The sequence below is a fragment of the Excalfactoria chinensis genome, chromosome 6 (genome assembly GCF_039878825.1).
Source record: "Excalfactoria chinensis isolate bCotChi1 chromosome 6, bCotChi1.hap2, whole genome shotgun sequence".
NCBI lineage: Eukaryota > Metazoa > Chordata > Aves > Galliformes > Phasianidae > Excalfactoria > Excalfactoria chinensis.
Window position 1 is genome coordinate 16575908 of NC_092830.1, and position 24647 is coordinate 16600554.

The 24647-nt window shown below is 36.8% G+C and overlaps 1 protein-coding gene across 2 annotated transcripts in view; it reads left to right on the forward strand.

Moving 5' to 3' along the window:
* DLG5 (discs large MAGUK scaffold protein 5) overlaps nucleotides 1-24647 on the forward strand; it is a 93989-nt gene that overhangs the window by 31986 nt on the left and 37356 nt on the right. For both annotated transcript variants that reach the window (XM_072340220.1, XM_072340221.1), the window contains exons 2-6: nucleotides 3677-3745; nucleotides 14734-14899; nucleotides 18726-18869; nucleotides 19351-19534; nucleotides 23235-23494. In XM_072340220.1, coding sequence (XP_072196321.1) covers nucleotides 3677-3745; nucleotides 14734-14899; nucleotides 18726-18869; nucleotides 19351-19534; nucleotides 23235-23494 — 823 coding nt within the window. The remainder of the gene's footprint in view (nucleotides 1-3676; nucleotides 3746-14733; nucleotides 14900-18725; nucleotides 18870-19350; nucleotides 19535-23234; nucleotides 23495-24647) is intronic.

Below are 24647 nucleotides of genomic sequence, written 5' to 3' on the forward strand. Positions count from 1 at the left end.
GATGGAGCATGGCAGATCCATGTGGTCTTCAGCTCCTTAGGCATTTCTGGTTGTTGTGATGTGAAAGGCAATGGAAACACTGTAATCTGGGTCATTTCCAGTTTTAATCAAAGTTGTTTGCTCCCTTACAGCAAGTAGGAGTCCTGCCAAAGGCAATTTGGTTTGGTGTGCTGAGGCATGGATCAGCAACTGTTTGTCACTCAGTGCTCACGTCCAGTGCTCTGGGCCTCCCTCAGGATGGACCTCTGCTGTCCAGGAGCTGAATTGGCTGTGGCTGCAGCACAGGAAGGAGTTAGGAGTAGAAATCAGAGTTTAATTAATAGTGGAAATTCACAGCAGGGGAGCATGGGGAGTTGTTTAACGTCATCTGTAAGCTGAGGTGTAACAGAGGAAACTTGGGTGGAGAAAGCACTCTTCCTAGGCTCAGTCCTGCAGTGCTGTGTCCTAGTTAGGAAACGTGCTTAATTTAGAGTCAGCAGTACTGCATATCTGAAATACAGCCCTTCATAAATGGGTGATGTGCCATAGGCTGTGTAAGCCAACATGCTCACTGTCTTGTATGATGAAGCACTTTATATCCTGAATTACACCCTGGTTCTTCACACACGGGGGTGTGTTTGGTAGACCAGCCACTTGTGCTTAAGGTATTTGGAGGAGTGATTATTCTTATTCCTACACAGTTATTTAGTTAGTGTAGCAAGAAAATAAAATAGCCTTCAGACTTGCCAAGTACTCTTTTGCAGCTGGATCACATTTTTAACTTCATAAGTATTTGTGAGAAAAACACATATTCTGGGGAGGGAAAAAAAAATGTATTCAAAACACACAGATAATTTTGAAAACCTGAGTCCCATGTATCTTATTTTACCACTGCATTCCCCTTCTGTACAGTGTTCTTTAAGGTCATGAGCAGAGACAGTGTTTTGTCTGTGTATCTGTCTGGAGATGTTCAGGTTATGTCATATAGTGAAGTCTAAAGACACTTTTTATTTTCTTAGAATTCACGCAATAATTTAACATGTAGTACTGGAATGAAATTTTATCTGATCCTTTGTACTGCTTTCTTCAAGAAGGCACAAGTGCAGTCTTGTTTTTGAAGCTCTATTTTGGGATAGTTGGCTTGTCTTTTTTAGACTCTCCTTAAAGTATAGACAATGCCCAGTGTTATGTGGTATTTCACAGTTCACTGGTTAGGAAGGATGGAGAAATGTTCTCTTCTAGTTCAGAACTTGTAATTTAATCCCATCAATCTAGTAATCCCATCAGTCTAGACTTGGCACCACTATTGAGGAATTGCTATGATTAGACAGCTGGTGTCTTCCCAGGATATGCAGCATTTTTTTCCTGCAACATTTTTTTTTATTATTTTTTATTCTAACAAGGAAAAGGTATGTCACTGCATAAACCATGTGTTGAGAAATGATGAAGAAACAGGTTCCTATTTCCCTTGTCTTCAGAGGTCATTTGGACAGCTGAGCAAGTAATTCTTAGTTTTCTTCCTCAATTTGAAAGGTTCTAAGTGGCCTTCCTGCCATGAGACTAATAAGGACAGTAGTAACATGAGGGAAGTTGACTTGCCTTAATTGTTTGAAGTAAAAGGAAATGTTATTCCTAAAATTCTGAAGTATAAATGGTAGCTGCTTCTAAATCTCTCTGTCCTGCCAAAGCTGTTTAGTATAGCATGGAACTGAAGTTTGAATTTGGATGAGCAAAGATGTGCCCCAAAGCAAATCTGCTGTGCAAAGGGAGAGCATGCTTATGTTTTTCTTTCTCTCTACAAATGTGGGTCTGTGAATTAAAATAAGTCTAGTTGAGTGTAAATTGACATCTGTTAAAATCTGGTCATCAGCTAAACATCACTTGAAAGCATACATGTAAAAAAGAATGTTGACATAGATTAGAACTTAGAAGAAAATAGTATTTTCTTCTGGAAAAATTGTTGTAGACCCAAGTACTGTAGAAATTTAAATTTTGGTTTTATTAATATTGACAGCTATGAAATGTCACCCTGCTCATTTTTCCTTCAGCCTCTGTGTGTTTGTTTGTAAGTCTTTCATTCTGTGGTTGCTGTAAAGATTGCATAGAAAGACTGGAAGAACTTGAAGCAAGATACAGGTCATACAAGCTTGATGTACCCTAATTAAAAGTGTTCTGTGTATCTATTTGGATACCTATTCTCAAAATAGTAAATTAATTCATTGTAAATGGGGATTTGCAAAGCTTCTGGGTCTTCAATCATTGTTGTTATGATTGTTACAATTGGATCTTTTTCAACAGTTCTGTGAAAGGGGGAAAAAACTCATTCAGTGTTTCTGTGATGAAAACGTTTTAGTTTTCCGCTTAAAAAAAGAAACTGCAGCAGTTTAAGATCCCCTAAACTTTGTTTCTGTGTGGGACTTGAATGTTAGCTTCTAGTAGAAGTGGGTGCTTTTACATTGCCAAGTGTCACATCTTGGCATACGGATTTTGTTGAGCTGGAGTCTCATGCAGTTTATGTCATCTTGATATACATTGTCTGTCAAAAAGATATTCTAATTCGTTTAACATATTGAGCTGCTTTTTTCAACTTTCTGTTTATTTCTAATCCTTATACTTCAGTCTGGCTGGAGATTGTGCCCTCTTTGATTATTATTTTTTTTCATTTCACTTTGGTGTTACTGCTTGTGTTGTCAGCCAAATTATCTTACTTTGTCACGTCTTTCTTTCATCTGGTACTATGGTTACAGGTGTTACTCCTTTTCCAAAGGAAGCACAGGAGATCAGCAAAAATTAGTATTTCTTTAATCCATTTGGAAAGTACATCTTTGTGTATAATCTCGTACTTCTTAGCTTTCATTTCTTAATTTCAAAGAGCTTGGTAGAAACACCTAGCAAAATATAGAGGGGAAGATCATAGGAGAAAGGCAGCTCCTGAAAAGATTGAATTTATCTTTGAGCTCATGTTCTGGTTGCTGCTGAAAATGAATCAGTTTTCAAATCACTTGCCCACATAATCTCTCCCTTTCTTTGCTGTGGGATGCTGATCTTATTTGTTGAGGGATGGTGGAGCTGATTAGTTCATAAGCTTTTGAATCAGGGCCTGTTTTTCTAGTTCTTCTGGTACATTTCTAAACAAACTGAAATAAAGGGCTCCCCATCTATTTATATGTATGGAAAAACCTGCTGTCAGTACTGCCAGTGACAGCAAGTAGCTCATTAAAAAGGTCAGATACTGAAAGTTGAAATGAATGCAAGCAAAATCTGTTTACTGGTGATATTATGTTTTGAAGTCTGAAAAGTTTAAGGAAAGAAATACAAATCAGTAAAACAAATGGAGCAGGAGCTGGTACATCTAAGAAGACAAGAAACCAAAGTAGCTTCTGACAGACATTGCAGTCATGTCTCAGCCTTCATACATAAAGAAGAAACAGAGTGTTTTCAGTGCATCAGAATTAACAGTTGTATTTCTTGTGCATTCAATTTCTACATTTTAAGCTGGAATGATTTCCTACTCAGTGCATACTGTTACATTCATTTACAAGTTATCCATTTCCTACTTGTTATTTAAGCTTTGATAATATTTGTGCACTTTAATAGCATTTGGTGGTTTTGGCTTTTGCAGAGTCAAAAAACAAATCATTAGCTTGATTTTTGTGAGGGGAAATAAAACAATACTGTCTTTTTTTTCTAATTTTAGGATCTACCTACAGTGTGCTGTCCATAATGCCTTCTGACTCTGAAAGCAGCAGTTCTCTGAGTAGCATTGGTGAGTAAACTTGGTTTAAAAACTTGATGAATAAATCTTTTGGGTGCTGGGATAATGTGGTATCTATATGTACACATGTATATACAAATATATGTATATATTTATGTAGATATTAAAATTATAGTCGGTTTAAAGCACTGTGGAAATTAAAAGGCTATGAACTTGGCTAATAATATTTTTAAAACTTTTGGTAGTGAGTGCAAGCTTTAACGCTTTTCCCCACCCCTTCCCTGAGTGTAATAAGTTGCTTCATTTTCTGTAGTTTTAAAGCCATGGGGAAACAAAATATCTGGGGAGGAAAAAAAAGAAAAGACTAAAGGAAAAAAGAATGTGGACAGCAGCCCTGTAACATCAAGATGATCTCAGAATAGTTGGGATCACTGTTGGTTTTCCTTTTCCTACAGAAATACTTTTATTGTGAAATCCATGTAAAAGTAATCTGCTGTGGATAAGGAGTGTAGGCTTTCACATATTTAAAGCTCCAATTTTGTGTCAGGCATCTGTAGAGCTCCTTGACAGCATCGGACAAGTCAGTCATCTGTTTAAGGATGTGTGTAGACATCTGTTGGAGTCATCAAGATGAGATTTTAACTCCAACATGCAGAAACAAGGTTTTAAGGTTGACTGAATGTATGGGAAGTTGTGACATTTTAGTCTTCTTTTTATCCAGTTCAGGATTGTATGTTATTACCTGAAAGAAGAGCGGAATTTGGTTTGTTCTGAAGAAATGGGAGCTGAAGATAGGAAGGATAAATTTTTAGATAACCAGAGTTGCAAAAAGACTTCCAAAGAAGGAGGTTCTTCTAACGCCACATGCAGTAATTTGGTGGAATAATTAGGTGAAGTGGTGCTTGAGATATGAGAGGGTACAGATGGTTCTTTCTGGTCCCATATTCCTAATTTTAACAAAGGACACTTAACTTCTTTGTTGTTGTTGTTTTTTTTTTCAACTCTTATAACTTTGTGAGTGCACCTACTTCATTCTTTGCAACTGATAAACTTCCAAAATTGTAAAATAACAAGTGGTATTTAACAGGGTTAGAAACTATTGTTTGCCATCACTGAGAGAACTTTTGCTTTAACAGTTACCACTTAGAGGCCATACATATGTGGCGCATACACACACACACACACACATATTTGTGTAATGGTCTCTTTTACAAGTGTGGGATTCCTTTTTCTGAACACTTATTTTGAATTTGGTATTTTGCTTCTGAGTCATCCTTTATTCCCATATATCAGTCAGAACTGAACTCTTTCCAATCTGTTTTGATCACCCGATGTTTTAAAATATTAAAATTTATACTAAATACTGTCCTGTATGATTTCCTTTAAGACTTATTCTTAGAAGTATATTGTGTATGCAATGATCCAAGTTACTTATCACCTAAAAAATAAGATCACCATTATTAAATAAATCTTGTGTTTCTAGCATCCTCCATAGTTGTGGGTGGGTTTTTCTTTTTTTTTTTTTTTGTTGTTGTTGTTGTTTTGTTTTGTTTTTATTTGTTTGATTTGTTTTTTTTTTGTTTTTTTTTTCAGATGGTTAAAGTGAATTGAGTGTTTAATATTAACAGTCAGGAGAGTACCTTGATTGAAGCTGACGTTTGCTTTACAGTCTGGTTACAGACTTGTTATTCATGATTTTTTTTTTTCTTGCAAATCATTTTCTTTCTCACACATCTTGTTCTACAAGGTAAAATATTTTAAATGTGATCTAATATCAGTAGCAAATTCTCTCTACTTAATAGCTGGCATGTCCTAACAGACATGTTTGCAAGTCACTTCAAAGCCACTGTGAGGTTTTTTAAATACTGTTGAGTGACAAACCTTCATAACAGAAAGTGTTGCATGCCAATTCTCTGAAGGCTTCTTATGACTTATTTGAATGCAATCCCAACACCTGATTTTCTTTAGTGTTTCACTATTTAGAGGCATCTTCCTTCCACCACTGATCACCACTACCACTTGGCTCACTGGAATTTATTTTTAAAGGTTGTGTAGGAAATAAGTTTTTTCCTGTGAAATGAATGTGTCAGTGGAAAGAGGTGAGAAGCTCGTAGTTTGGAGTCAGTGTAAGCTTTGGAATATATTGTGCACAACTATCAATGCCAAACATGCATATAAAGGAATACTTTATTTTCTCCAGTCACATATATTTTCTTTATGGGGCAGAGAAGGACTATATTTTATGTTTCCCGAGTTCAGAACACTTAATGTTAATATTAAACACATTTTTGTTTCTGTTGTGCTTTGCTTCTGTTTGTCAAACAGCATGGAAATGCTTTTAGAGAAAATGAAGAGGGAGACTAATTAAGCCCAGTTAAATGAGCTGATAATACATCTTAGTGTCTTCCAACCAGGAGATATAATAAAAACTTCCATTCATTGTCTTTATACTCCATGGTTCATAAAGTAACTAAAGAAGAGGATTTCTCTGTGTTTTATCTTGTTTTCAATCTTAACCATCCTAGCCATTGTTTGAGTTAGTTTCTGCTGCTAGCACTCTTAATTAAATTATCTTTTTCTGAAATAGTTCCAGGTAAGCCAGGATGTTGTATAGTTGAGCTGATTGTATTAACAATTCATGCTAGAAAATATTCCAGGTATTTAAATTAGATACAGGCCTGACAAACAAGTGAACACGTTCAAGGAGATTAAACCTCTGGCTCAGGTAACTTCCTGAGCTGACAATCATGAGGTAAGGGTAGACAGTTTTGAGCAATAGTTTTTGTTGTTGCTTTATCAGATGTCTTTTTTTTAGTGATTGGTGGAAATCCTCATAGGAAAGTTTGTTCTGTAAAATTGTTACATCTACTTTATCTCTGATTGTGTTGTTGTAAAGGGGTATAAATGCCCTCCACAAACTATCCGACAAGACTCTACCTTTTGTGCATAGTTACTAGAGTAGATAGCTGGGAATCTTGATCCCCAGAAATTATGAACATTTATAATTATATTAATATGACATAAATGAACTGTTGTGTTTATACATGAACATTCTTGATTAGCAGATAGAATTTTGTGTGAGATTAGCAAACGTGATACTGCAGTACAAAATTATTTTTTTGTATTTCAATCTGTGATTTTTGTGTTCTGTTCTGGTGCCACAGGAGACCTTTCTCCATTGTTTTATGAATGCGGGGTACATTGTTGCTTTTATTTATTTATTTTTTTTTTAATGGGACTTGGAAAAAAAAAAAGTCATAATAAGATAAACACATTGGTTTACCTGGAGTTGCTTCATGTTAATTTAATTCTGTCTCAGATTCTTCTGTATTGAATTTTTTTTCTTGTGCAACGTTATTGTTTCTGGCTTTTTTTTAGTACTTTTTAGCTAGTTATCTATTATTTACTTGTATCTTTCAGTGAGGAGAAAGACTGTGTCTTGAGAGTTTATTAATGGGGGGCAACAGATGAATGTAGGAAGGGCATTCAGTGTGTGGTGTAATGCAGCACTGCAGATTCCTCACAGTTGTTTTCTCCTGCTCCAGTTTGTGTGTTGGACTGTTTCTCTTTTTCCTGTTACACACTCTGTGTCTGTGGGTTCTTGGCAGCCAGGCAGGAACTTGGACCCTCTGTGGTAGGACAAGCCTATGATAACATTCATCAGAGAAGCAACAGTTCCTAGAGAAATATGAGAAAATGACCTCATCTGTCCTTTGATACCCAAATAGGAAGGCAGGGGAGTTCTGACACTTGTAAAATAAATCTTGTAAAAGGGCTTTGTTTGATCCCCAGCAACTTTCTAGTTTGTTTGTTTGTTTTTAAATAAATGGTTAACTCTTTTTTTTCTTTCTTTATACAGTTGGTCAGATGGCAATAATTAGTCCCTTTGCACTCATTTCCCTACAGTAATCTAAGGTACAGAGTGACTTACATAATACTGATGTTACTGGGGTTTTTGTGTTTAGGGTGGGAGGAAATAAAATTTTCCTGGTGCAGATGCCATACAGTAGCAATATGGTGACATGATTAGGTAATAGGTAGGATTCTTGAAACTGAGGCCATTCTCCTTTTATTGACCAAAGCAATTATTTGTATGTTTCGTGCACTTTTCACTGTCCAGAAATAGGTAGGATTTGGCATCAGCTTTTGTGAAATTGCTCTCCTTTCATGTCTGTCTCATGCAGTGCCATGTCATCCACTTTCCTTGCTTGAATGGGCCTGCAGGGAATGAGGGATGCAGGGAAGAATGAAATTCCAGCCACCTGTAGATGGTACTGTGTGTATGTGGTAGAAGAAGGCACTGAGTAGAAGTTAGGGTGGTTGTTCTGGAGAAGGAACTTCTATATGCTTGTACTACAAGGTTCAGCCTCGTTAGCATCTACAACAATAGATGGATCTGCCAAATTTTTTTTTCTTTTGCCCGTATATAAATAAAAATTCAGAGAAACAGATCCTTATGCTATACAAGTTCTTCCTTGTCTATCTTCCTTACCATTCAAAACTTCTTTAGATGATTGTGTTTTCTTTGTTCCCTTAGATTTCCCTCCTTTTCTTTCTGCTTGTATGAATCAAGTTCATGCTGTTTTTTGAAACAGATAGTAGGGATAGGTAGAGTACTGAGGGGAGGAAAAAGAAATCAGCCTTGATTCACTAAAGAGATATAAGCTTTCACAATCCCTGCATCCCACTGCCATGCTTCAGCTCCACCTTCTTTCCCCCCAAACAATGAAAAATCCTCATTAGCTTGTCATACTCTCTCTGTATTTTGTTTCTCATCTCTCTCTGTTAGTCACAAAGATATTTGTGTGTAAACAGAAGCATCCTTCATCTGCCCACTCTTTGTGCCTAGCACACTCTCTCAATGGAGCTACAATCCTGCATCTCTGACATCAGAATAATTATTTATGGAGTGCCTAATGTGCCAAGCACAAACCAAGTATCACTTAGGAATGAGACGGAGCCCAGCAACAGCACTGTATGTGACAGGCACTGGCTGATCTGCCATTTGACCAGTAATGGTAGTGGAGAAGACAGCACAGAATAAAGGCTTTTTTTTTTTTTTTTTTTTTTTTTTTTTTAAATATAATATGTTAATTTGTATAGTGTACCCAGTCACTTAACATTTATAATTTTTGGCAACAAATATTCACCATGCACTGTAGTGAACTTGTATAACATAGTTCTGAACACTGAGTACCTAATGTCCTCTTGGAGCAGAGCAGCAGCCCAGATGTCCTCTCCAGGAGGAGAGGATGTACTACTACTCCATGACAGAGAAGAGCTGGGAAACACTGTCACTTTATGAAGCAGCAGTGAGGAAACTTCAGATTTGTTCCAGAGGAATTCAGGAGGGCTCGTCCAAAAAAGTAACCCTGTGTGTAGCCCACCTCAACACCAAGGAACATAAGCATGAGAAATAAGCAGAAAGAGTTAGAAGTCAGTTTGCAATTAGAAAACTATGGCCTGATTGTTATCACAGAAACATGATGGGGACAAATCACACAGCTGGAATACTATAATTGAGGACTAGGAGCTTTTTATAAGAGACAAGGGCAAGATGGGTAGGGAAGTTGTCCTTTATTATAAGAAGTGGGTGGATTGCACAGAGCTGCCTTTTAAAAAACAACTGTGATCGGGTTGAGAGTTTGTGGATTGAAATTAGGGACCATCAGGTGGTTACCTGATCAGGGGGGCCATGAAGGCACTTAGGGATCTGGAGTCTATCTCCTAAGGATTACGGAGGGGATTGGACTTCTTCAGTCCGTCTGGAGAAGAGAAGGCTCCAGGGACACCTCTTTGTGGTCTTCCAGTACTTAAATGGAGCTTACAGACAGTACAGAGATGGACTCTTTATGTGATCTGATAATGATAGGACAAGGGGGAATAGCTTTAAAGTAAAAGAGGGGAGATTTAGGTTATATGTTCAAGGGAAATTTTTCCCTACGAGTAAGGAAATGTAGTAGGTTACCTAGCGAAGCTGTGGATGCTCTGTCCTTGCAGGTGTTCCTAAGTTGGATGGGGACCTGAGCAGCCTGATCTGGTGAATGGCAACCCTGCTCTCACAGCAGGGGTTGGAGCTCTGTGATCTTTATGGTCACTTCCTACCCAGGCTGTTCTGTGATTCTTTGTCCCCCAGCTTTAGATGTTGCCACTCTGTGAGGTGCTTTCTCTAAGTTCACGTATTGGAGGCTCCTTGACAGCAGAAAGTATACTGAAGTCTGTTCTAGTGCTAAACTAACACAAGTTGAATAATTATTTTTGTTGTGTTTTTGCTGTTTCCTCCCAACCTCCCCCCTTAGTAGTGGGAATGCTACCAGTACATTATACTGGAATTCTTTTGTGTATTCCAGTGATTGGCTTTGATGATCTACCTCTATTCAAAAGTCACATGCCTGTAAAATTTCAAGTCAACTGTCAGTTGACTTTTTTATAGATCTAAATCCTATGTAATTTTCTTGTCCTTTGATCTGAGTAATGTATGTTTTGTTTCCTGGAAACAAAAGTTATGAAATACTCACTCTCTTCCAAAGTCTTAGAATAACTTCACATTTCTTTTTCACTCAGTTCGGTTTATGAATCATATAGGTAATCTTTAATCTCTTTGCCTAATTTTCAGTCTGTTTGCTATTAACTACCTTTTTTAAGCAGCAAGCACTTTGAATTGTTTTACTGTATTCTCACTGACTTTTATAGCATCCATTTCCTGGCAGCTATAGGTTTAAGTGTGGTGGTGAAGTTTTTTGTCACTTCAGAGCCACCCAAGAATTACTCAGTGTATGTGATGCCCTAATTTAAAATAAAATCAAAACAAAACAAAAAAACAGTAGCCACAAAGAAGCTAACTTTGCCAACAAATAGTGTCAGAGAAGAGAGAGAGTGTTTGGCAGCAGACTGGCGGTATTCCTGAAGATTCAGCCCATAATAATCTGAACGGGAATGCAGAGTGTGTGAATCCATTCCTCCTGCCCTCTAGACATCATGTCTGGAACATGGTGTCTTTCTCTACTCCCTGCGTCCCTTTATCAGTCTGTGCATTCAGGAAATCATTTTGGTGTCAGCAGTTTTTTTGGGGGGCTATAAAACAGCACGATGAGTTGATGCTCAGAGCATCCTGTAGGAGAAGCTATGGCAGTGAGCATAAGTGGAGCCTCAGCCTCAGGCTGGTGTGCAGCAGCTGCCCAGCAGCTTTCTCTGTTTGGATGGGGTTCCTGAGCCCAGGTTATGCTTCTGCTGTGCAGTTATAAACCTGACAAACATTAGGTTTTATCCTTCCCACCAGGGAACAGCTGGCTACTCAAATGCAGAAGCTTCAACTGTATTTCCTTACCCACATACGGGTTTTAATCTCAACTGTGTTTTAGCTAAGAAAAGTTCTGCAAGGATTCTTCAAACTGACATGACTAGTACTTTTTCCTTTCCTTGCATGTTCTGAGTACTGGGTTGTAGATTTTCATTCATGTTGATCTTTCCAGTACTGCTCAGCTCTCTCTAAAGTCTTAAGTTTATGTAAGTTGAAAGTTTGTTTTGTGTGCTGGCGGCTTTGTTTAGGGTATTATATTCTGTAGTAAAACAAATACTGAATTGTTGCATGTTCTTTTTCTTGCATGTTACACGATCCTCACTGCTTTCATAACCTATTAGGTTTTCTGTCTTTCAGATGAAGCTCTTCCACGGTTCAGTATTGTACCTTTCAGTTTCCCTTCCTCCATGGACTGCTGCTGTTTTTACTGATGTTTTATTTCACCGACAAGGCAGTTCTGTTCTACTGTCTCTGTTATTTCAAGACCACTTCAAAAGATACATCTGAAGAAGTGCATCAAATGATAGATTCTATTATGTAATCCCATTCTAGACCTCTTAAATTAATGCAGAAAAGTAAATATTTTAGCACAGATTTTCCTACATCTGGAATAAGTGTTCCTGAGCTTGGGGAAGAAACCCTACTGGTCATACTTTCCAACACATCTTTTGTCTTATTTTGCAAGTCTTTTTTAACATATTTTCTCATGACTTACAGGGCCTTAAAGAACTGGTACTCAGAACATTCGTGCTGATTTCTTTTTAACTGGAAGCAGTAAGGAGAATCAGCTCTATGTAGCCTAGTCTCATTGTTTGCAAGCAACAATTGCCACACATTTATAAAATGACTTGAGAAAAATTGGAATGAAATTACAAGCATTCTGTTAGCTGATGATTGATTCATGCTCATATAAGTGTGTTTCTCAAAAAGGAAAATAATGAGTGTGTTATAACTTAAGCTATTTTCATATTATTTCTGAAAAAAAATTGCTTATCCACTTGTACTCATTTTCCCACATCAGTGTTGTAATGATTCAGTGTTGTAGTACATCTTAGTCAGTTTAACAAGTTTCCCAGCCCCATTTCTTTTAAAATGTTATTTTTATTCCAAAAAGTGTGCTGACCTACCCCCAAGTAATGGGAGTGACATGCAAATTAAGCTAACTATGCAGTAGTGTCATTGTGGCTACACTATCTCTTCAAACATTGATTATTAGAGAAACCATCAAAAATTGTATTTGATAATTACTATGTCTGTGAATCTTTGTGATTTGCATGAAGTCCCATGTTTAAACTGTGGAAGATGTAATTGCTTCAGCTTCTGTTGTAACTGCTTTTCTTTTATAGAATGTATGAAATTTGGCAAAATCTTATTTTTGATTCAGTTAATGTGTATTCAAGACTTCATGCATATACTGTGTGGACAAATGTTGCATGTAGCCCCCCTACACTGTGGGGTTGTTGTTGGAGGCAGTGGAGTGCTGCCTACCTTGAGGCTGGCAGCATGTGGCTGGGTATTGCTGGATCCACCAAAGAGGAGCTGATATAGAAAAGGAGTTCTGGGGCTTACTGAGCAGATGAGTGAGTTGCACTTGTCAAGACATGCTATAGATCTATTTTAACAAATCCAGATTATCCACAGCAGCCAGTAAGTCTCTGTAAAGTGGCATCATTTGGATAATGGAAATTTAGCCTGTAGGCTTGTACATTTTAAGACCAGTTTGAGTGGTTAAAATGCAGAAAGGAAGTACTGTTGTGTAAAATACGCAGTCACATGGAAAAAGAATATAAAGCTGGAAGCACAGGTCATTTTCCTTGTACTGCATCAGGATGTCAGATGCAGTAAAAAGCTTTTAGCATTCAGCTACAAAAACCCCCTTTCAAGGAAATGGAGAGTATTGAGTTTTTCTGATGAAAGAGAAGCTTACTGAAGATTTTGAAATGTTTGAAATTATTACTAAAAACGTGAAGTTGTTATTGAGCAAAGATACATTTCTGGGGGGGCTTGTCTTAAGGATAAGAGGGAATATTGTTTTATAGCTCTTAAGTCTTGACTAGTATTATATTCTGTCAGTATTGGCATTCCATTTTACATACAAAAATACTACTTTTATGTAAGTATAAAAAGCGACAGGTTAATGAAAAATAACTGTTCCTGATACTAAGGTTTATGACTTCACATTTGTCCAGGAACGTCTTTCCTATGGCTAGATAGCTTGACTGTATTTAAAGCAGTCTTGCCTTGCCTGGCATATCTTGGGGATTAAATATACCTGAAATCAAGCATCCTGTCAGTTCCTGAATTAGGAAGTATGCTTGTCTACTTTTTCACTCTTTTATGGAACTGCCTTCCTCATTAATATGTCCAATACTGTTCCAAATGGGCATGCATTTTGACTTTTCCGTTTTAAACATTTCCTGTTTATTCATTACAACATGAGCCTTTCCAAAAGATCTTTCATTAAAAATTATATCAAATAATTCTTATTTTAAGAAATGAAAGTGGCAAAAAGACAATACAATTGTGTTTTAGTAGTGTAAGATCTCTAGCCCTCATGGAAGAGGGTACTCTTGAATGAAAGAGTAATAGGAGAAAAAGCCAAATGTAGGCTCTGTTGAAAGCTTTTTAGAGTAATGTGAGTCCATGTCTTGTATCTTCCTACAGAATGTGGGACATTCCTGCAATTCTTAACTGTCGAAGCATTTGCATGCATTATTTGAACTATGCAGTAGTTAGAATAAAAGAATAGTCTGTGCTCACAAATTCTTGTTATGCAGTTATATTAACAGCTGAAGGGAATAAGAACAGGGATGCTATTATACTGGATGCTCTGTGTATATTAGCCCTGGCCCTGAAGTTAATTTGCTGTGGTAACTTAAGAACAGGAAGTTCTACTTAAAAACTGGAGGGAGTTTTTGCATTCTGTGGATGGATCTCTTTGTAATGATATGAGATACCAAAAAGACAGTGGGGTTTTACTGTTATCTCTGATGAACACGATGATGATAGTGATAAGATGCTGCATGTACTGTCCAGTAGCAGTGATTGTAACATGCTCACTTTAACCAGTTTTTTTAAAAGTGAAGTTTGTCTTTCATATTTTGCTGCCAAGTCAAATCTTTATATGCATGACTGATAAGTTGTGATGTGTGAAAGCAGAATTTTTCTGTAAAAAAAATACAAGCTAGCAGTAGTATATCTATGGAATAGTCTATCTGTGAGGCTAAAGTAGCAGAAGAGTCCCTCTGCTGTAACAGTTTGACTGTTGTCACTGAGCTAAGTTGATGTAAGTGTATTTTTCTTCTTTATTCTTTTCTTTAAGCATGGAACCTTCATCAGAAATGATCTTTTATCCATGACTTTTTTGTGCCTTGCCTTTTTTTTTTTTTTTTTTTTTTTTTTTAGGCAAGCTGTATGGCTGATTCTTCATTTTGCCCATCAATTGTTAACTCTTGGATGGTAGTTTCTAAGTACGTGAGGAAGCAAGGGACCTACTCATGGAAATGCTACTTGCAACACAAATAAGGCTGTTCTGCTAATGTAAAGTCTGAGTGAATTGAGATTTTTTTGTGTTAACTATCTGATGAAAGCTTGGAACAATTTGTTTTTGAACAAGAATCTGTTTAAAAAAAAAAAAAAGATATGGGGTTGGGTTTTTTTAAAATTAGTATTATTTCAGTGATGTGGCATTGTTCTTTTGAAGGGTTCTCTGACTGTCAGTTCACTGTCTCTTGGTCAGGTACAACTGGTAAAGCATCATCTCCACCACCTGTAGCAGACACGAGACAGATGAGTGAGAAGCTGGAGACAATATTATTTCAGCTCCGACAGGTAACTCGGGAGAGGGATGAGCTGCGCAAGCGACTTGCACTTTCATCACCTGGATCAACTTTTGATGACTGCAGGTAAAAAAGAAAAAAAAGTGAACATTTCAACTTAGTCTTTGCTAGCTTTCAAGCATCTTTCTTGCTTGTAAAGTAGTTATAATATTGCAATGTATTTATGTTGCTTTTAAGGTACGTACGTTGTGGTGACATATATGTAGGGTGACCACATAAAGTTTTCAGAGCTGCGTGTGTTCTGCTTTTTACAGCAATTTTGCTGTGGAATTGAGGGGAATAGGACTTGAATCAATATTGAGAGAAGAAAACAAGGTAGTTGCTGAGGCTTCGTAGGTTAAGTTACGGGAGGATGTGGAAGACAGTAGCTGAAGTGTTTGCTGCTTTGAAGTGGTGATTAATTCAAATTTTGTCTGTCGGAGTGGTCTCAGGATTTGAGCCAGTGAACCGAATCTGTGTGCTTTATTATTTACTGCTTAGCTGACTGTTCCAGCCTCATCACCCTGGGGTTGTTGGAAAGGCTACTTCAGGGACTGGGGAGCTTTGTGTTCTGTCTTGAGGGTCTGAAAGTGTTGTGGTAATGAGAGAAAAAGTTTGTCGAATATAAACATCTTTGTCAGAGCTTGCTTGAACAGAGATTCTTCTTATCTGAAGCCACTAGAGCTTAGGCATTGAGGATTTTACAGCTTATGGTATTGTTCTCTATAATCCCGGATACTATTAATAAAGTTTGGATGAGCTGTGCTCTAGCCTGCCCTAGTTTTCTCTCTTTAATTGTCAAATCAATCTTTTGCCAATGTTAGGATTTGTATATTGCAGAAAATATAGAAGTTTACAGCTTAAAGAAAACTCATTAAAATAAGCATCGTGTTTGGACAGTGTTTGAGTGGTTTATATAAGATGGAGGATGTTGCCTTTCAAAAAATTAAATATCTGATGGCTGGAAAATGAACAAAGGTCACCATCTGACTCTTTTTCCTATATTAAAATATAAAATTATTACTCTCATAGAAATATACTTCCTTGCTTCAGGAAAACTTGATGGTATTTTCTACTTTGTTCTACAGTCTTTTCTCATACAAAAAACATCATTAGCTTTCCAGCAGTCAAGGCCAACTGCTACTCTGAAGTGTGAAATGTGAAAAACCACCATTTAGGTGGTGACTTTTGCAGCTCTAAAAAACATACTATCACAGTGTTTCTTTCAAACGCAGGTGCTGTAGAGGCAAATCTCAACAGATCATGGTGGCATGCTTAGAAATAGCTGCAGCTGGCGAAGTGTTTGTAGGCTGGATTAGGCTGACTGTGAAGGCAGGTGGTTGCAAAATTGGGAACTGTTTTTCAAATCTAGTGTTGACTAAGTCCTAGAGTAATGGAAGAGGAGCCGCAGAAGTGGATTGTGATGAGCTAAATCAGAGTAGCACGTGTTACTCTGTTGGACGGGAGTAGGATTGTTCATGCTGTGCTTGAGTCACATGAGAGTGACTGTATGCATACATGTGTTGTAGTACTAAAGCAGAGCTTTGACCAAATTATTTATTGTGGTCAAGGTACAATTTGTATATGTAGTTCCCTCTGAAATTAATGCCTCCTATGTAGGTTTATGGAAACTACAGTGGGTACAGAGTGCAATAAGACTATAAAGCAAATTATCAGCTATAAAACAGTCTTTTTCAACACCATTAGCTATGCATTTTCACCAGCAATAAACAAGAGACTGCATGCTGCACTCATAAAAATCTTTACCATTGGAGATGATCCACTACCACTGTCACTACTGTTGAAACGTGCCATTCATGGCTTCGCTGTGCTCACATCCAATGTTTGGTCTCCAGAAACATTCAGCAATTGTCTGTGAATGTCAAGGGGTGCCATTTATTCTGCATGGAGGAATTCAGTGACACACCTTTGCTTCATACACACTTCCACATCAAGCACCATTCTGCCAGATCATCCATCTGCTGCCATCTGTCACGCATGTAGTGGAATATTGATGGGAAGGTTTACTGCCATACCACCAGCATCCACCTCTGACATTATGATCCAACGCAATAAAATATGAGGTGTGACTTTCAGAGCAACACTTTTATTCTGTCTAGCAATTGACCAACACAGATAATGTCTAGAAAGTGTATCCAATGTACTCAACACATTTATTTATGTTAGAAAATAGTAACTCATAAAATCATAAATCTTAATGTTTAAAACCTGGATTATACCTGCTTGCTTTTTCACCACTTTATTTTCTACTTACAAAATGAAGTTTCTGACAGCTGTCTGTATGTCTTCTCCTGGGGCTTATGCCTTTAACACAAATGCAAAAAAAAAAAAAAAAAAAAAAAAAAAAAAAAAAAAAAAAAAAAAAAAGGAGAAAAATTAGTTGATATCTAATTTGTTTAGTCTCACACTGCATTTACTTCACTGTTGCACAGATTGCCGTGTCTCCCTTTCTTGCCATCATACTCTTTCCAAAATGGCTGTAAGCTCTGCTTTATAAGTAACCAGAACTCTCTTAGCTTCATACAACAACAGCAGCATGGATTCTGGAACTGAATTTCATCTGGCAACTGAACTGAAGTAAAAATGGTTCTGCTTGGTTGCAGTGATGACAGTTATAAGAAAACACATAGCAGTGGCATCTGACTCACAGGTGCTTGGCATATGTGTGCGAGTTGTGAAGGTACATTTAGAAATTCAGTTGTATCTGAGATGCTGAGTAGTAAGGTCTTAAACTGTAATTGCTCTTTTGCTCCTTACTCCAAGAAGAAGGGGAAAAAACAAACAAACAAAAAAAAACAACCGTCAGTTCTTTCCTTTACCGACAGATTATGGTAACAATTAAAATGTAAATTGATATAAAGAAACTGAATGTTCGAGTCTTAAAGGATGTCCTTTTTTCTATTATATTGTTATTTTTTTAATTCACTATCTGTTTCTGGGTATAAAAAGAAATACTTGATTCATACAGTCTTACAAATATATTACCATAAATACTGTGATGCTAATCTCCCTTTTAAAATGTAATTCTAATTAGCAGTAGTAAAACTCTATTTAGGATGTTGACACCATTGACGGAATGACTAAAAATCCAAGTATTGGTTTAAATTAGACTTTAAAGTGACGTTATTGAAAGTCAGCACCATCTGTCCAACAGTCATTAAAATGAGAATGCTAAGTGAAACACATTTAATTCTTAGTTGCAGCTTTAAGCTTACTGAGTTCCATTAGCACGTGCTCATACTAAGTTAATTAAGTCCACTTCCTTTTAAAATATTTAGTTGTAAGAAATTTCTTTAAGAAATAACTGTTGAATCTCTTTAAAAGCTATAGTGAGAATTTGTTTGGCATCTCTAACATGAATTATGGGTATATTTCATATATTGTTGAACTAAAAAAATAAAAGAAAAATCCTATAAACTGGAATATCATGCAGGTAAATATACATATCAGCCTTCAATGAGAAACGAACAATGCTGACAGTAACTTCCTGCACTCTAGCTCATCTATAAGAAACAAAAAGCCTGCACTGCCAAGGGAGTGTGTTCTACTCTGCTGTTCCAAGGGCCTACATTTTAGCAAGAAAAAGATGCATCTACACTAAGGGAACTGTATCACTGGTCAGAAGTCAACAAACAAACTTAAAACAAAGAATTCCATTCAAATTCATGTCGTTGTTGACTTCTGTTTAAGTAAGATTATCACAGGTCAATGCTAAAATGCATCACAAAATCCAGAGAAGTGATTTCAGTCAAGAAGTGTCAGTTTTTGAAAACATTGGTTCAAAGGGTACATGAATTTTAAAATGCATCAAATATCCAACAGCCTCAGCTGTGTGATAATGTTTAATTATTGAATAGCCAATATTTGACTTCAGATTCTTTTTCCTTCCTAGGCCTAGTCCAAAGCCTAATCATGACTATGAAAGACTCAAGATTCAGTGCATGAAAGCCATGTCAGACTTGCAGTCCCTGCAGAATCAACATACTAAGACATTAAAAAGGTGTGAAGAAGCAGCAAAAGAGGCTGATTTTTATCAGTAAGTATTAATAAAGCTGTAAGAAGCAATTTACTGATCATTGTTAGATTGTAACATACTTAATCATGGTAAACAAATGATTTCTTGTTCTGTTATTCCACTCTAATTACAAGATAAATATTTGTATAAGATAAAATATAATTTGGGACTGTTAGAAGTGATAAAAATATGGGCTACCTGTTTTGTTTTGGAGAACTTGAGGTAGAAATCCCCGATAGCTTGGTGGGATGCTGACAAGGAAAGCCTGGTTGCTGACTTGAAATTACAATTCAGTAGTTGGGTTTCAGAGCAGAAGGTAATTGGAGAGAACTTAGTTTGTTATTTTTATGTTCTTCTCTGATTTTTCTGTTCTTGTAATATCCAAATTTGAAGAATCGTGTTAGTTTGATCTGCTTTCTAGGTAGCAAGCTCTTACTTGAAACTAGTTAAAACAGTCTGGGAAAATTTATCTCCCCAAGTGTATTTTTCTATGCCACAACAGCACGTTGCACAGTCGACTGCTGAGTGACCAGTCACAGCTAAAGGAGGACATGGATACCTTGAAGAGGAAAAACACGCAGTTGGTGAGAGAACATAATCATCTTCAGCAGTCATGTGAGGAAATGAAAAGACTTCACGATGAGGATCAGAAAGAGATAACAGACCTACGCAGCCAGCAGCAGCAGGTAAGCTACAACTTGTAACATATGTGCTAGAATACATTAACTTTTTTCTTTGACAAATAAGTCAAGAAAGATGAACATGTAGCATTGCTGCATTTTATGTCTCACTGAGTCTAAATAAAAATGCCTTACATGTTACAGGACTGAGGATGAACGTGAATTTGAATTTATTTTTTCTATATCTAGTTGGAGAGAGGACAAGGGATATAGAATATTAGATACCATTAAGATATTTTAATGCAGAGAAGAAAGGAGTATGCGTGATGAAGATCATATGTTGTGTATATTTAAGTTGATAGGGGAGGCATCAAAAACCTAGTTTGAAGTTGCAAAGTGATTGAAAAAAGGCTATGGTACTGGATTAATTTATGGGACAGGGCTAGCTTCAGACTGGGATGCTATGCTTTATTTTTGCTTTGATTTGATTGTTTGCCAGGTGTCACAGAAAATATGAGTGAATTTTTTCTTGTCTTTTAGTGACAGATTTTAGGGGAATTAACTAAGATTGGTTATTTAGGTTCACAGACACTATTGAGTTAGAATGAAGCTATAGATCAGTTAATGTTTATGAACTTGAAACAGAAAAAAGTCTTCAGAACTGGAAGAGGGTGCTACACAGCTGTATATAACAGTCTCAAGAGCAAAGTTGCTTGCATATTCTGAAGAAGGCATGAGGATTAGTTAGAGATTGATGCTGTCAGGTCCATGGTTTTCATTCAGAGCAGTTAAAACAGAGTAACATTTGAAACATCTAAGTAGAATATCCTATTTGAGTGTGTGTAGTCTGATTCACAAGACAAACTTGCAAGTCAAATAGTAGACTTCAGAAGTAAAACCTATGTAAACAAAAATAATCATTTGCTAGGGTAGGAGGTGCAAAGGTCAAAACAAGCTCTCTGTGCTGAGCAGTGCCTTAGGAGATGTTTGAGGGCTAGTGCAAAAAGGAATGAAGATTTGTATTTCCTTGTGACCTGATCCTCTGAAGTTTTTATCTTTAGAGTTCTGTTTTGATTTGGTAACTTGATTCAGAATGTGGGGTATGTTCTGTGCAGCAGAAATTGTTTGCTGTGTTAACGTGGGGAGATGGCATAATTGTTCTGTGCATCTGCTTGTCAGGCTGCAAAGCAAAGGTGTGAAACCTCCAAGAGAAGGCTGTTGTGTTTTGAGATTGTCTAAATCTGAAACTGTCTGTCAGCACAAAGGGAGGTTGAAGCATCTTTTTAAACATTTATTTAAAGAAATTCAGTCTCGTGTCAACAACATCATGATTAAAAGTTTAAAGTATGTGTATTACTCTCAATGAGAAAGTTACGTAGCTCCATTTCTCAGCATGTCAAAGTGAATCATGTTGTCTTGAAGGGGTGCCAAGATCCTTATCTTGTCATTGTCATTTCTCATCTGTATTAGTCTAATTCTGTTTTTGTTGATAACTCTGACATCTTGTTTCATCTTCAGGCTGTGTGAAAACAGCATCTCATTGGCCCTAAAGAGCACAAACTTTTGATCAAATAATTCTTAATTTGTCAGTGATTTGCTATTTAGGGGCTGCCCAGCTTGCATTTCTGCTGCTCACACTGTTTCTTCTTGTTGTCTTTCTTGTCCAGTTGGGACTGTTTACTTTTTCTGACACTGGGATTTTGAATGAGAGACCTCCCTTATTGCTCTGTTTCCTGCTTATGGCATTTCTTTCTGCCTTTGTGAAATCTCTTTTAACAAGTTTATGCTTAATTCCATCAAACTTCTGTCATAGCTCTCCTTCTTTAATTATTTAGTGTGCTTTCAAAAAAAAAAAAAAAAAAAAAAAGACAATACATGTATGCTTTAAGCAGTGTGAAGTGGTTTGTTTCTGTGTGGATTCTCAAGAACTCCATTCTCAAACTCGTTTTGGGAACTAATCTTCAGGAAAAGAATACTCGTGAGTACAATGTAAGTTAACATATGCTAGCACTTTATGTATGTAAACATTTTATTATACAGAATAATAGTGTGTTCTTGAATAAGCAGCAACGTTGGCATGTTTACCTTCTCTAAAATGGTTGGCTGACTCATGGTAGCTAATAACGCCTCCAGCTCTGTGTGGCTTGTGCTACTGAAACTGACGAGAACATGCCTGTGTGTGTGCGGAATTTGCCATGCTGATGAGATTCCCCAAAGCTCAACCTTGTTCCTGGACTGCTTTGTGAGCACCTAGTTAAAGGAGGCCAGCATCAGTTTAAAGGATGTTACCTCTTCTCCTGTCTGTGTGCGGAAGAATTTTTCTGACAGTAAAAATTGGTCTGTGGTATCTGTGGGCAGTGAGCAAGGCACACAAAGTGGGCAGGCTGCATGGTAGCAACTGTTTCTGCTCTGCAGACATCCCACCTCCTGTTTCCTTGCTCTGAATTTAAGGAATAGATGAAGAGCCAAAGGTACCTGAAGGTGTCAGTGGTATGGTATCTGTGTGCATGGCAGGGCAAATCTTTTCCAACCGTGTAGTGAAGCTGTGCTATCACAGCTCTGGAGCAGATGGCTAAAAAAACAAGTCTGGTAGTTGAAATGTGTTTGATTTTGTGTGTGGAGTAGTTGCTATGTGTTTGTTTTGAACTTCTGTTAGAGCTGATATTTTCAGACATTAAAGGACATAGATTTATGGGCAGATGTTAGAATTATGTGAACTCCTGATACCTCTGTGTATTAGGCCTCCCTATTTCTTCCCACTGCTTCATCAAATCTGAATTTCAGTTTAAAATACAGAATGATGAGAAAATCAGTATGGCATGCAAAAAATAAAAAAAAATAAAAAAAATAAAAATCCTCATTTTGTGCATGTTATACCGTTTGATATGAAAGGACTAGAGGTGCATTAAGAGTTTGTTGTTGTTTCAAGTCATTTATAATAAAAGTTGCCATTTATAGAACAATTCTTTTGTCAATTGAAATTAATTTAAAACTAGTTTTCTGGTCAGAATTTGCATGCTGAAGTGGATTTTCTGCCCCTCTTAGTATTGTTTGAGTATCTTTTTGAAACACGAATGTTCGTAGGTAGTTTTCAGATTAAGTATTGTATGAATGTTGTAATAAATTCCTGTGTGTATCCAAATTATATTTTGTACTCTTGGAGTTGTTCTCGGAGCGTAGAAATCGTCTGCCACGAGTGCCACCTCTTGGTCATTTCCTAAATTGCAACCATTATCTTGGACGTCAAATAGCAATTAACCTCTTGCTAAAACTTAAAAAATAGTTCAAATAAAATGTGGGTTTAATATTCACTGATAGCAGTTTACCATTAGAGAGATTCACTGTCTTGTGATAAAGCTGATTTTTTTTTTTCCAGTGAACATTAAGGAGATAATATAGTGATGGTTAGAGTTGCAGTAATGCTAAGTGGAGGCTCTATTCTTTCTTAACTACTGAATAGAAACAGTTAATAAAATTGTGGAGTGCATTTTTGTTTTATTATTATTGATAAAAGTATTGGGCTGATTAAAAATAAAGTTTATTTCTGATACTACCAGTTTTTAGGAGTCTGAAGTTAGGATTATTTTAATACAGAGATATCATCACTACATTGGCCAAGTGCTGCTTACATAAAGACTTCTTTTGCCGTGGAGACAGTAATTGTAAACATAAAGTGAAAGCAGATCTTCAGGTACCTTGATGAGATGTGAAAGTGCATACATTCCTCTCTACATGCAAGACTTAATAAAGTTTATTTTTTTTTTAGGTTATGAAGCAAAATGGGTCATCAGAGATATTGAATAAGCTCTACGATACAGCAATGGACAAGCTAGAGGGTGTGAAGAAGGATTATGATGCCTTAAGGAAGCGATACAATGAGAAGATAGCAAGTCACAATACAGATCTCAGTCGCCTTGAGCAGGCTGAGGAGGAGAACAGACGTCTTCAGAAACAGATTGACATGCTAATGAAGCAAAGGGACACAGCAATACATTTTCAACAGCAATATTCGTCCTCTCTCAGAAGGTATAGTTTGTTTTCATATTTGGATGTGCTGTGGAGGCAGTAACAGTCTTAACATTGCATCTTATTTTCACTGTGGAAGAAATCCTAGTATTGTCTCTTGGTGAGATGTGTAAGCTTTGTTATAAGAATCTCTAGAACAGCATAGAAGGTGTGAAGGGGATGTTATTTGGAAAAAGGATGTATAATTTCCAAAAGATGTTTAGCTAATGAAGATATTTGCCAGTTAACTCTTTATGACACAAGAGTTTCAGACCACTTCAAATAAGTTAGAAGAGACAGTAAGGTAGAAGAAGTCATGTAACTTAGACTGGCATGGATTCTGGAAAGTGAGAAAAGGTCTTACATATGTACTGCAGCAAACACCAAAACCATGCGAGTACATGGTAGAGCTCAATGTATTTGTGTTATGACTTGTGGTTTAGGTGTCTTTCTTGAGGAAAAAAAAGTTAGTGTTAGGAATGTCAGGCTTGATATCTTTATTCCTGTGAATCAATGATTCAGTTGAGTTAATAAGGTTGGACTTAACAAATTTACACCTTCTAGTTATCTTTGGATCTGGACTTCTGGTTGCTAGTTACAGAAAATCAGGCTTTTTGTCTTATTTGTTATACCATTTTTGTTATATTTTGGCTGAGCAAAAATTTTTTAAATGCATTTCAGGTGTTTGTACTTCTCAGAACATAAGATTCAAGGAGCTTTCATTTTAAAAATGAATGGATCATAAATTTCAGTACTACCATTTTCTTTTATTAATAACAACTGTAAATTTTGTTTAAAGAGAGAAGGAAGAGCTGGACTTAAATGTTGTCCTAAATCTCATATTGAGTCTTGGGCCCTAAAGAATATCATGACAGTTCTAGCCTTTTATTTTTCTTGCATCTGTGAAATTGTAGCAATAGTGGCATAGAAAGCTCTACCTGGTGAGTTTAGTTGATGAATGTTTTGCAGATGAAACTGCAGATGGAACTGTCTATCTAATTCTGATGTGCCAAACCTCACTTTCGATGTCCCTTTTCACTTTGAATGAGAGCTGTGGTGCTCAGGTCTGCCTGCAGTTTGCATGTGGGTTTAAGAGGAATCAGGTTACCTTGGTTGCTACTTAGAAATGTATGGTTACTGCTACAAAATCCTGATACTTAGAATCCATTCATGT